Source organism: Ammospiza nelsoni, chromosome 22, assembly GCF_027579445.1.
Source record: "Ammospiza nelsoni isolate bAmmNel1 chromosome 22, bAmmNel1.pri, whole genome shotgun sequence".
Taxonomy (NCBI): Eukaryota; Metazoa; Chordata; class Aves; order Passeriformes; family Passerellidae; genus Ammospiza; species Ammospiza nelsoni.
Window position 1 is genome coordinate 8,913,575 of NC_080654.1, and position 12,866 is coordinate 8,926,440.

Here is a 12,866-nt window from a genome sequence, read left to right on the forward strand (position 1 = left end):
TATCACACCTTCTGGAGCATTCTGTGGTTTTCCTCTGAGGTGGAGGATTTTTGCCTCTTCTACATCAAAACCATTCAGATTCACTGCCCAGGCTTTCTGTTGCTCCTACAGAGACAAATCACCCTCAGTGCAATGCATTTAAAACAATTCCCACACTGCAATTTAAACAGACACCTAAGTCCCCTTCTCTTAGAATCTGAAGATGTTTGCCTGTGCTGCAAGGGTCGGTCACACAGAGGCAGGTCAAAGCACTTTTTCCTCAGACTGTCATACATCGTCCTGCTCACATTTTCACACAATGGCAAATTCAGTGTCATTGCCAGTGGGAAAAGCCACAGCCACAAAGCGACCAAATGCTTCACAAACAGATTTCAGAAGACAGTGTAAAACATTCCAGAAGTGTTCCCTGTGGAGACATTGTCCTAGAATAGCTACCACCAGCAGTTTCACTTTGCATAGGCTCACAGCTTTGTGTTTGTGTTGCCTGCTACATTTTAAAGCCTCATTAGTCAAAAGCCAAATTTTGCTACCAGAAGCAGCATAGGCTTCGAGTGCATGGCAGTCTCTACAGCTTCAGTCTCATCCTAGGCTCCTGAAGCCCAGAGCTGCAAGTAGTGATGGCTGGGACTTGTCAGTCCCGTCTGCCCACTTGATAGAACCTCTTGTTCACTGCTCTGTAAAGGGGCAGGAAGGAGTAGCGGTTGTTGAAGCAATTGTAACTTAGCAACATGCTCACCTTCTTGGTAGGGGAATCCTCAGCAGGGTCATTCTCTTTGGTTAGGAGGAAATTTGCCATCTCCATCTGCATGGTGCTGCGTTTGGGAATGTAGCGATCCCCCCTGGCCTTTGTGGGGTAGCTTTGAATTTTGGCTCCAGATTTACCTGCATTCACATATGAAAAGATTGTCTTACAGCTATTTAAAAGCCTGCATTAGAGCTTTCACGGGAGCAAACCCAACACTCTTCCACATCACACCCACCAGACAAGTAGGACTCTGAGGTCTCATGCCACACAGTCACAACTAACTTATATTTTCCTCCCTGCCACCAAGTTGGTTAGGGACAGTGTGGTGCAACTCCTTGGGTCTAGTGCAACAATGCCAGAGTCCAGAGATAAGGGGAAGATACAAAAGCGCTCACAGGATGTAAAGCTGTCAGCTGACAGTCCTGCCCACACTCGTCCTAGCATACAGCTGTGCCAGCAAGGCTCAGCTGGGCGAACAGCAGCTCGCCAGCCCCAGTGCTCAGAGCTCTGCCCCTCATGCTGGCAAGGAGGTGGGTGGCTGTCAGGAGCACAGCCCACCTCCTCCTGCCTGAGCAGCAGCCGGTAGGGCAGCGTGGCAGGGAGCCCAGAGCCCCATGGCTACGGACAAGCAGCCTGGGCGAGGCTCCCGCACTCAACCTCTGCCGCCGGTGGCCGGCGCTCACCGGCTGTCGTGGACGGCGTCTTGCTGGAGCTGTGGGAGCGATTGCCCGGCTTCACGGGCCACACGCCGACGGGGCTGGGCCCGGGGCCGCTCTCCTTGGCCTTGCGCTGCCATGGCGCAGGCGGCGCGGTCGGGATCAGCGTGTCCAGCTTCAGCAGCCCGTGCAGGTCCGCCTCCAACAGGAACTGCGCCGTGGTCCTGCGGGCGGGCGGGGTTAGCCGTGCCCAGCGGCCGGGCTGAGCCTGCTCCGACAGCCCCGCCGGCCTCCCCCCACCGGACCGTGCAAGCGCTGCGGCCGCTCCTGCCCGCCAACGCACACCCCCACTCTCCCCAGCCGCTCCTCGGGACACTCCGTCAGCCGATACGCCCTCCCTCCCTCCGCTCCTCGGGGGTCCTTGATCAGCCGGCACCTCTTCCAGCCGCTCTTTGGGGCTCCCTCCGATAAGCGACATTCTCCCTTCCCCTGCCCGCCTCACCACAGCCTCCCCGCTCGGGACTGCGCCTGCAGGCCGCCTCTCCGGCCCTGTGACACGCTCACCTCCGCGGCGCCGCCGCCGCTCGCCCGCCCCGCAGCATTTCAAACGGCGGGCGGACGGGGCCCCGCTGGGCCGCTTCACACCCACCGGCCGCGCACTGCCCGGCGACGGCCGCGCGACGCAACGCGATTGGCTGAGCCGCGGGACGGGGCGGAGCGCTCCGCGCATGAAGTGAGGGGGCGGGACCGGAGGCGGGACCAGGTCTTGCTAAGGCGGGGCGATCCGCGCCGGGGGCGCGGCGCCGCAGGAGGGACCAGGCGGGGGCTCGGGGGGAACAGGAGTTTATAGCGGGGTGGGGGCGGTCGTGGCTGCCCGCGGCTCCCAGCGGCTCCCAGCCGCTCATGAGCAGGTAGGACTGGTTGGCCATGTCGGTGCTGGACAGGCGGCCCCCAGAGTGCTCCGGCGGCGGGCCGGGCAGCACCTCCAGCAGGCAGGGCAGGACGGTCTCCTCTGGCGGCTGCTTTTCGAAGGCATGGCCTGGGGCGATATGGAGTGGACGGGGTAGGGGCTGCCATTTTAGCTGCCCCCGGGAGCAGCTGAGTCGCCCTGCCCACCCACTGGCCTGGCCGTGCTTGCTGCTTTCCTGGAGGAAGCTGCCCAGAGCACGGTGCAGCTCAGGAACGGGCGGCCGGAGTTTCGGCTTCATGTTGCTGGGTACGCAGGAAGGGGCATCGAATTTACCCTCAGACTTGAGGTGCCCTAATGCCCCATTCAAGTTGCCCAGGCTTGGTGCTGGACCCCCCCGCCTGCCCCCGGCACAGCCCTTACCTGTAGAGGGAGGGGAAGGTGCAACACAGCCCCAGGAGCGTTGCTGAGAAGAGCAGCGGCACCACCGTAACACTGGGGCTGAGCCAGCCTGCATCGGCGGAGGAATGCCGGAACTGTAGCCTTTCCCAGAGCCACCATCTCTGAGCCCCTCGCAGCCCCCTGCCCCGTGCCCCCCTCCCCATTTCCAGCACTGTCTGCCTCTTGCCCTCAGCCGTGAGGCTTCTGCGGCCGCAGCCTCCAGCCCTGCCCCTTACCCGCATCGGCCACGGCATCAACCACAACGGGTTTGGTCCCGGCGCTCCAGCTGCCCGGTACCACGGCCCGCTGGGCTGGGCCCGCACCTGCGCGGGGTAGCGGGAGCCTGGCTGCAGGTCCAGGACCTCTTTCCTCGCTGCTCGCGGAACCTGCAGGACCTGCGGGGCAGAGCCGAGCCGGAGGCATGGCTGCTGTGGGCTGGCACCAAGGGGCGGATCCCGCTTGGCCCGAGCCCGCGCCTGCCGTGTGTCAGCAGCGGAGGGGGGCAGCGCTGCTCGGGGTTCCCTGGGCAGGCCTTGCCTTCCAGTCATGGCTTTTCTCCATGGCATAGCGGACCTGGTAGTCCAGCTGCTCTGCAGGCAGCTCCAGGGGCGGCAGCCACTGCACGCTCAGCCGGCCCTGCGACACTGTTGCCTGCACAAGCTGTGGGGCATCTGTGAGCATTGCTGGTGTTGGGGATAGGCATTCGTCGCTCCTGTGAAACGGGACATGGGACACTGTGTCCCCTGTGAGCCAAGCAGGGGCTGCGGTGGCACTGGGACTCACCAGCCTGGTGCAGCCAAAAGGGCTCCTTGAAGTAGCTGAGTGTGGGCAGCATGTGGGTCCTGGTGACATTCACCAGGACAGAGATGGCACTGCCAGCCTTGGGCTGGAAAGTGCAGGCATAGGTGCCCTGTGCCCCTCTGCTTACCTCCTCGCACTGTTGCCATGCATCTTCCCTGTGGGAGGAGTGGGGAGCCAGTCAGTCTCACCAAAGCAAACCCACAGCCAGCATTCCTCCTGCTCTTCCCCAGGAAAGCTACTGCTGCTTGTAGTTGGAGGTGCAATGTGGTGAGGGGGTATGAGATTGGTGGTGGAAGGGCAGGACAGAGCAGGGCATGGGCAAGGGGCCCAGTGTGGGATATTGGGACACAGCAGGACCAGTGGTCTCTGGGATGTGCCTGCATGGGTGCCACCTGCCTGCCATGCCCCTTACCTTGTGCCAGCCCCGCTCGGAGGTGGCCGGTAGAGGAGCTGGTGGGAGCTGTGGGGCTCTGCAGGGTCCCAGCTCCACTCGCAGCGCTCGTGCCGCAGGTAAGGGGTTCTGCAGCACAGCCCGATGTCTCCTGGGCAGGGAGAGCCAGGACAGGGAGGGGGCTGCTTCCCCTTGGCCCCCCAAAACTTGGGAGTCACACCTTGCTACAACAGGACCCTCACCCCTGCAGCCCCAGGCGTGGGTGCCTCCCTGCTGTTGCTGCCAGCACCCTGCAGAGGGGATGGCTGCTCACCGGAGGAGTGGGGGGTCTCTGCAGCCAGAGCCTGTGACCAGGGCCCCCAGACGCCGTCCATGGAGGTACCGTCGGGCTTGCTGCACAGCTGGATGTGGTGCCTCACCCCTGGCTCCAGGCCCCAGAGCACCACCCAAGTGTTGGCCTGGACCAGCCTCTGCAGGAGAGGGGCCAAGCTGAGGAGCAACTGCAGGCTCCAAAGGCCCCTGCCCATCCCTGACACCTCCAAGGACCTGTCCCAGTGCTGCTCATTTCAGAGGGTGCTGCCTTGGTGGAGAGAAAAATCAATCTTCTGCCTTTCAGGGAGCTGAACGAGAAGGGACTCTTCACCATCCAACACCTGGCTGGGTCCCATTCAGAGGTCCTGCTTTGAAGCCTCCGTCAGGTTTGCTTGGCAGTTACCAGCGAGGTGAGAACATTGTTCTGAATTGTCCCCTATACTTCATACACGGTGTGTAGAGTAGGTATGTGCTTGTGTTGGAAAAGAAATGAAATTTAGCAAAATATTTAATTATAGTGAGTTGTGTGTGAACTGGTTTGTTTAAAAGTAGTTTTGTAGTCGCTGAAAAGTGTGTTGAGTTTTGTGTGTGTAACCTAGCAGGTAGTCTTAGGGATTTAATAAATAATTAAACTAGTGCGGGAAAGTAAGAATGCTAACGTGTCTGGAGGCAGCATACAATGCTCTTAGAATAAGATAAGCAGAGGATTAATGATCTTGTTTGTGAACCAAGGAATGTATCACAAGGGGTCTGTGACCAGGCAAGGGGAACGGGGAAACTGTTTCTTGGAGACTTTGTTATGAACCGCATGTATAAGAGGGAAGCACCCACATGTGAATTTGGGGGCTCGGATTTTGGGACGTGAGTCCCCCAGTTCCCCGGGCCCTTAATAAAGCACCCACAAAACTTATCCGAGTTTTGTGTCATCTATCAATCGGGCAACAGTTTTCTGGCGACCGCGGCAGGACTCCAAGGGCTGCTGGGGCGGTTCGCGTCCTGATCCACTCCAAGCCAGCACCGAGCACTTCTCGGGGAGTAATCGGTCGTACCCGACACCCCGCGCCTGTTGGACAATTGCCAAGGTAAGCCCGAAGGTGCTTTATATTGGAAAAAGGTGATAATTTGATTTGGATTTGGTGGTTGGTAAAAAAGCCTAGGCTCCGGCCATAAGACGTCTAAGGACGCAGGACCGGAACTCACCTCCTGTTTGTTTTAGGGAAGGACGGCGAGAAGGTATATTGGTTTAAGGTATATTGGTTTATTGGGATTAATAGTGGAATTAAAGGTTGTCATATGATGTCTTTTAAAACTTTTAAAACCTTAGTGCAAGCCAATGGTAAAATACCTGGAAATACACCATTAGGTTGTATATTGAAACGGTGGAAAAGTGAGGGGTATTATCAAGAATTGGATAAAAGCAAAATGATAGATTATTGTAATCATTGGTGGCCTGAATATGAGATTGGGGAAGTGGGATGGCCGGTGAATGGTACACTGGAATTGGGGATAATGGAATCTTTGATGCAATTTTTAAGGAGAAATGAGAAATGGGATGAAATACCATATTTGGATTTGTTTTTCGTTTTATATCGGAAAGAGGAATGGCAAAAGGAATGCGGTATTTTTGTTTTAGAAGTGAATGATGAAAGGGAGTGTGTGGGATGTAAAGAAAGAAAGGAGCGTAATTTGTATCCTTCAGTCAAGGAAGATTTGTCTTATTGTATAGCACCTCCGAGGGTTCCGGTTGCTCCTAATGTGCCCCCTGCTCCCTCTGCGGATATAGCTATAAAAACGGGATCTAGTGAGAGTGATAGTGATGGTGGTGATTTAGAAAAGAATGAGAGTGTTAAAGGAACTCCGTTAGCAGGGCGGACTCACAAGGGAAGGAAGGGGCAGAAGGGGCCACAGTTAATTGCGCCGTTAAGGGAAGCTGTGGGACCACAGGGAGAAAGGATACTTATAAAGGTGCCTTTCTGCCCCGGGGATTTGGTAATATGGAAGCAATCAGCGGGGAGTTATCGGGAGGATCCTGAAAGGGTGGCAAGGGTGGTTAAAATGGTAATAAAGACTCAGAATCCGGAGTGGAATGATTTACAGGTATTATTAGATACTATAATGGATTCCACGGAAAAGGAAATGGTTATTAGAGCCACTAGAGAAAAGGCTCGTGAGGAGATTCGGTTGAGACAACTAAATGAGACAGTTGATGAATTGGTACCAAGTGAGGAACCTAAGTGGGACCCAAACTCTACGGGAGGAATAAGGGCTGTAAAACGATATCAGGAATTGTTGGTGGAAGGAATTAGGACAGGAATACCTAAGACTATGAACTGGTCTAAGTTGTATTCGGTCAAGCAGGACAAGAATGAGTCTCCATCTGCCTTTTTAGAACGATTAAAAGACATGGCTCGGAAGTTTACTAATTTAGATGTAGAGGATCAATCAGGAAAACTTCAATTGGCCTTGTTGTTTATGGGGCAATCACAAGAGGATATTAGGAAAAAGTTACTAAAGCTGGAAGGAGAGGATACTAGAAGTTTGGATAAAATGCTGGAGGTAGCGTGGAAGGTATATAACAACAGGGAAAAAGAAACTGCAAAAAGACAACAAGCTAGTATTCTGGCTGTAATGCAACAGACAGGGGCAGGAGGAAGACCCATTAGGGGTCGAGGTCGGGGAGGAACTAATCGTGGACAGAGGGGGGTTGCCAAGAGGTCGGGGAGGATTTGGGTTTGCACCTAACATGGGGAGGTTGGATCCAAACCAGTGTGCGTTTTGCCGACAATTGGGACACTGGAAAAATGAATGCCCGGTTAGAGGAGGTATGGGCATGGGAAACATGGGATTAAGGACAGGTCCAATGGGGAATGCTCCTGTGGGAGGATTCACAGGAGGACCAGCAGAAGTCGCTCAAGCACTAGTTTTGGGAAACTATCAGAATCAAAGCTGACTAGAAAAGGATTTAAGGGTAGTTTTAGAAATAGATGGAAAGGATCAAGAATTTATGGTAGACACTGGAGCTACTTATTCTGTACTCAATAGACAATTGGGACCTTTGAGTGACACAACGGTACAGGTGGTGGGGGCAACAGGGAAGCTAGAGGAACAACCATTTTTACAACCTTTAAATCTTAGGTTTGGGGGGAAGGAATTAGATCACCAATTTTTGTATATGCCAAACTGCCCCACACCCCTTCTTGGCAGAGACCTGTTGTCCCGACTTAATGCGAAAATAATATTTGAAGGGGGAAGGGTGAAATTGGAAATACCTGAGGAACAAATAGCAGGCATTTTTGTAATCAAGGAAGTGGATGCCTCTCCTATTCCAGAAGAAATTGAGCAGGCTGTAGTACCCTGGGTATGGGAGTCAGGGGTCCCCGGAAAATCTAAAGCTGCGCAGCCAGTAAAGGTGGAGCTAAAGGAAGGGGCCCGACCAGTGAGGATAGAGCAATACCCCTTGAAGCTTGAGGCAAGGAGGGGAGTAGCCCCGTTAATTAAACAATTTTTGGCTCAAGGAATATTACAGGAATGTGAATCAGAGTATAATACTCCAATTTTTCCAGTAAAGAAACCTAATGGTAAGTACCGTTTGGTACAGGACTTAAGGGCTATTAATGAAATAGTGAAAGACATACATCCAGTTGTTGCTAGTCCTTATACCTTGTTAACATCTGTATTGGAGGAGTTTAAATGGTTCTCAGTGATTGACCTTAAAGATGCCTTCTTCTGCATCCCACTGGCAGTAGAGAGTAGGAAATATTTTGCCTTCGAGTGGGAGAGTCCTGATTTTGGGAGAAAGAAGCAGCTTATGTGGACGAGACTCCCACAGGGATTTAAATGCTCCCCTACTATTTTTGGAAACCAACTGGCCAAGGAGCTGGAGGAATGGAAGATAACCCAGGTAACAATATCCCCATCCTTGTATGTAGTCCTGCAGTACGTGGACGACATTTTTCTGGCTACTAAGGAAAGGGAAATGTGCGTGGAATTAACAATTAAATTACTCAACATGCTTGGCCAAGCAGGGTATCAGGTTTCTAAGGAAAAAGCTCAATTGGTCAAAAATAGCGTTATTTACCTCGGTTGTGAGATCACACAAGGGCAGAGACATTTGGGAGTAAACCGAATAGAGGCAATATGTGCTATTCCTTTGCCTCGTAACCATCAGGAATTGAGATCTTGTCTAGGAATGGTGGGATGGTGTCGACTGTGGATCATGAATTTCGGTCTCCTAGCCAAGCCACTATATGAGGCCTTGAAGCAGCATCGGTTGGAGTGGACGACACAGCAAAAGAAGGCCTTCCAGGAATTGAAGCAGTCACTAAAGGAGGCCCCAGCCCTAGGACTCCCTCACCTGACCAAGGAATTCCAGTTGTACGTGAATGAGAGGCAAAAACTGGCATTGGGGGTCCTCACCCAGAAGGTGGGATCCTGGAAGAGGCCAGTGGGATACTTCTCTAAACAACTGGATTCGCAGACCCGACCTAAAGGATGAACCATTGGAAGAACCTGAATGGGAACTATACACTGATGGATCCAGTTTTGTCGAGAATGGGACTCGCTATGCCGGGTATGCAGTGGTAACATTGGATCAGGTAATAGAGGCAAGGGCTTTGTTACCTGGAACTTCGGCCCAGAAGGCAGAGGTGATTGGACTCACCAGAGCCCTGTATTTGAGCAAGGACAAAAGGGTTAATATCTGGACAGATTCTAAATATGCCTTTGGTGTGGTTCATGGACATGGGGCATTATGGAAGGAAAGGGGGCTTTTGAATTCACAGGGAACCAACATCAAGCACCGGGAAGAAGTGCTACAGCTACTGGATGCGATACACAGTCCCAAAGCAGTTGCAATAATGCATGTTAGAGGACATCAGACTGCGGAAGGAGACGTTTACAGAGGAAATCGATTTGCTGATGTTACAGCACGCAAGTGACACGGGAAGTATGGACTCAAATGGCATTGGTACCGGTAAGAACAAATCCGGCTACCCCATACCTGAATCAGGAGCCCAAATATTCAATAGAAGATGGAAAACTAATAAACTTGCTAGGGGCACAGAAGAATCAACTTGGGTGGTACATTACACCAATGGGACAAATAGTGGTACCTACCCGCATAATGAAATTTATTTTGGAATCAGAACATAATAAATGTCATTGAGGGGCAGAGGTATTGGTAAAATTTTTGAAGAATGAGATAATCTCTAATCAGATGTTAACAATGGCAAAAAGAGTTAATGCAATGTGCCCGGTATGTTTGAAAAATAATCCAGTAGTTAGGAGACAAATACAAATGGGAAAGTTGCAAGTCGGGCCACAACCAGGAGATTACTGGCAAGTTGATTTTTCTGAATTGCCTAGGGCACAGGGATACAGATACTTGTTAGTGTACGTATGTACATTCTCAGGGTGGCCGGAAGCTTTTCCATGTAGAACTAATCAGGCTAAGGAGGTGGTAAAAACCTTGTTAAAAGAAATAATACCAAGATTTGGAGTACCTTTAGGATTGTCATCAGATAGGGGTCCGCATTTTATAGCCGGGGTAGTGCAGGAATTAGCACGAATGTTAGATATAACCTGGACTTTGCATACCCCCTGGAGACCTCAGTCTAGTGGGCAGGTGGAAAGGATGAATCAAACCCTGAAAGGACAAATCAAAAAGATTTGCCAGGAAGCTAAACTGCACTGGCCTCAAGCTTTGCCTTTGGCCCTACTCAGGATTCGAATTAAACCAAGGGAAAAGGTAGGCGTAAGTCCATATGAGATATTATATGGCAAACCATATCATGCAACTGTATTAAAAGGGGAGGTACATGTGAGTGGGGACCAGGCGATTGCAGAGTATGTTATGTCACTTAATAGAATTCTTTAAGAAATACGTTACAGTGAAATAGACCGCTCACGCTGGAGAATTCTGTCCACGACATCCAGCCTGGGGACCAGGTGTACGTCAAGAAGTGGATCACGGATCCGCTACGGGAATCATGGAGCGGACCCCACCAGGTGATGATGACGACCTACACGGCGGTGAAGGTCCAGGGGATGGATGCTTGGATCCATTACACCAGGGTAAAGAAGGCACCGTTCCAGTGGGAAACCCAGATAGTGTCTCCAACCCGGATGATCTTCCGCGCAAAGCCGCCTTCTTAATTATATTACTGCTAGTGATCATGAGACTATTACCCGTTCAAGGGTCTACTCTAGTACAGGTTGAAGAAACAAAGGTTACAGTCATGGAAGGGATGGATGTTCAATTAACTTGTGTTATCTTTGACAGCCAGAAAGTTGAGGCCGGTGAAGTTATTGCAATATGGCAACGGGGGGCTGAAAGAAGCCGAGGCAAGATAGGAGTCGGTTGGGATCAGGATAAACAACAAGGAAACACGGTACTGAATCTTACCAAGGTAACCACAAACGATACGGGAGAATATACATGCTTGGTCAAAATACGGGATAGTTTTGATTACAAAAGAGTGAGTATGAGGGTTTTGCCATGGACAGGGGATCGTGCTGAAAACATAAAGGTTAATCCAGTATCAATGGCAGTGGACATGTGAGATGGGCCACCTCTCAGAATAAATTGTTCCTTCCTAGTAAGATCAAGATATCAAAGGAACCTTTGGGTCAAATGGTGGAAGCAAAATAGGGAACTGACCTGGGACAGAATAGAGGACGGGACCAGTTGGTGGGAGAAGGAAGGCAAAGGTTGTGGGTGGTCGAGTGTCACTAATCCTAGAATAGGAAATGCATGGTGGAGGCATGACAGAATGATGTTATCCTTACAGAGACACGGTAGAAGGAGTAGACGAGAGGTTAATGATACAATAGAATGCAATACTGAGCAGGAAAACTTAGTGGTAGGATTAATCAGAGATTTTGGGATCATGCAGAATGTGACTAAAATAACAGCTTGCCTGCCCTTACCACAGGCTGCAGGTGAACCAATTCCCTGGGGAATAATACCAGTAACCAAAATGCCTGAAACATTCAAGAATGTTTCATGGTCCTGCCAGTCAGTTCCCAAACCAGTAGATGTATGGAGAGATTTGTGTATGACCATTCGGGCTATGACTAGAGAGGAATGTGAAAAGAATTCCAATCATTATGGTTGGATTCAAAATACCAGGAGGTGTTTAATTGCAACCCCAATAGATGAGCCATGCAATACAGTACGAATAAGAACGAAATCCCAACGAAATGAGATGAGTTGTCAGAATGTCACACAGAATTTTGACACCTGGAATAGTTGGAAGACATTATGGGGACCTAGTGTTTTGGAACACTATAATTACCTTGGGGAAGTACAATGGTGCATCCAATGGTCAGGACTAAAGAATCAGTCACATTATAGGGCCCTTCTCACGTCTACATCTTCCCCAGAGTTCAGACCGCAGAAAGAGGATTGGAATTGTACTGAGGTTTTTACATGTGATACACCGGAAGACCGAATTGGATTGGTACCGGTGAAAATGGCATTAAAGTGGGGATGCGAGTGTAGGGGGTATGATCACACGGTTAGCAGAGAGTCCATGGATGGACCTATAGATTGCAGATCTACTACTGTGCATAGCCCTGGAAATTTAGTCTGGGTGTTGGGACACGGACAGTGGACCACACATTTACCTCTAGATGGATCAGTAACACAAATCACCCTAGGGGTTCCCACATTGTGTCCATACTGGAAACAGAATAGATTGATCCAAAGGAAAGGACTCAGAAAGAGGGAAGAATCCCTAGAGGAGCAGTGGCATGAACCTGGCTCAGGAGTGATATTGGAGTCATTATTCCCTCCGGTAGCGACATATCGAAACAGGGAAATGCTCAACAATTTGTTAGGACAGACAGAAAGGTTGGCAGCAGCTACTAAGAAGGGATTTAAAGATCTAAATTTGCAATTGCAAGCTACATCAAGAATGACCCTACAAAACAGAATGGCATTGGATTTGCTACTGTTAAAAGAGCATGGAGTTTGTGGTTACCTGAGTAGGAGAATAGATCATTGCTGTGTACACATTCCAAATGTTACACTTGAAGTTGAGAAAGATATTTCTCAACTGGCAGAACTGGAAACAAAACCCAAGGAAATTGAAAAGGAAGCACAGCATAATTGGATAGGAGCAGTATTTGATTCTTTGGGGCTTCACCTGTCTGGCTGGATTACGTCTGCTATAAAATATGTACTAATGTTTTTAGTATTTCTAGTGACTATATGGATTGTATATAGATGCCTCTTAGGTGTGATCGAAAAGGAAAAGAGGCGATCTCTCCGGTTGCTGAAGGCGATGACCCGCGGGCGGCAGAATGAGGAACACTCCCCACCTCGTTATGAAGATGTTACTGTTGATTGAGCATCCTTGCAGCAGGACTGAAGGATGCTCAAAAGGGGGGAAATGTTGGAAAAGAAATGAAATTTAGCAAAATATTTAATTATAGTGAGTTGTGTGTGAACTGGTTTGTTAAAAAGTAGTTTTGTAGCCGTTGAAAAGTGTGTTGAGTTTTGTGTGTGTAACCTAGCAGGTAGTCTTAGGGATTAAACTAGTGCAGGAAAGTAAGAATGCTAACCTGTCTGGAGGCAGCATACAATGCTCTTAGAATAAGATAAGCAGAGGA

The 12,866-nt window shown here is 50.6% G+C and overlaps 1 protein-coding gene across 1 annotated transcript; it reads right to left on the reverse strand.

Annotated features, from left to right (window-relative positions):
• Positions 1 to 1,961: 1,961 nt before the first annotated feature.
• Positions 1,962 to 4,468, reverse strand: LOC132082864 (thrombopoietin receptor-like). Its single transcript, XM_059487277.1, is given in 10 exon segments — positions 1,962 to 2,166; positions 2,290 to 2,440; positions 2,522 to 2,613; positions 2,732 to 2,819; positions 2,986 to 3,042; positions 3,045 to 3,144; positions 3,287 to 3,432; positions 3,533 to 3,705; positions 3,963 to 4,092; positions 4,255 to 4,468. Coding segments are annotated over 10 exon segments (1,356 nt in total).
• Positions 4,469 to 12,866: the final 8,398 nt, after the last annotated feature.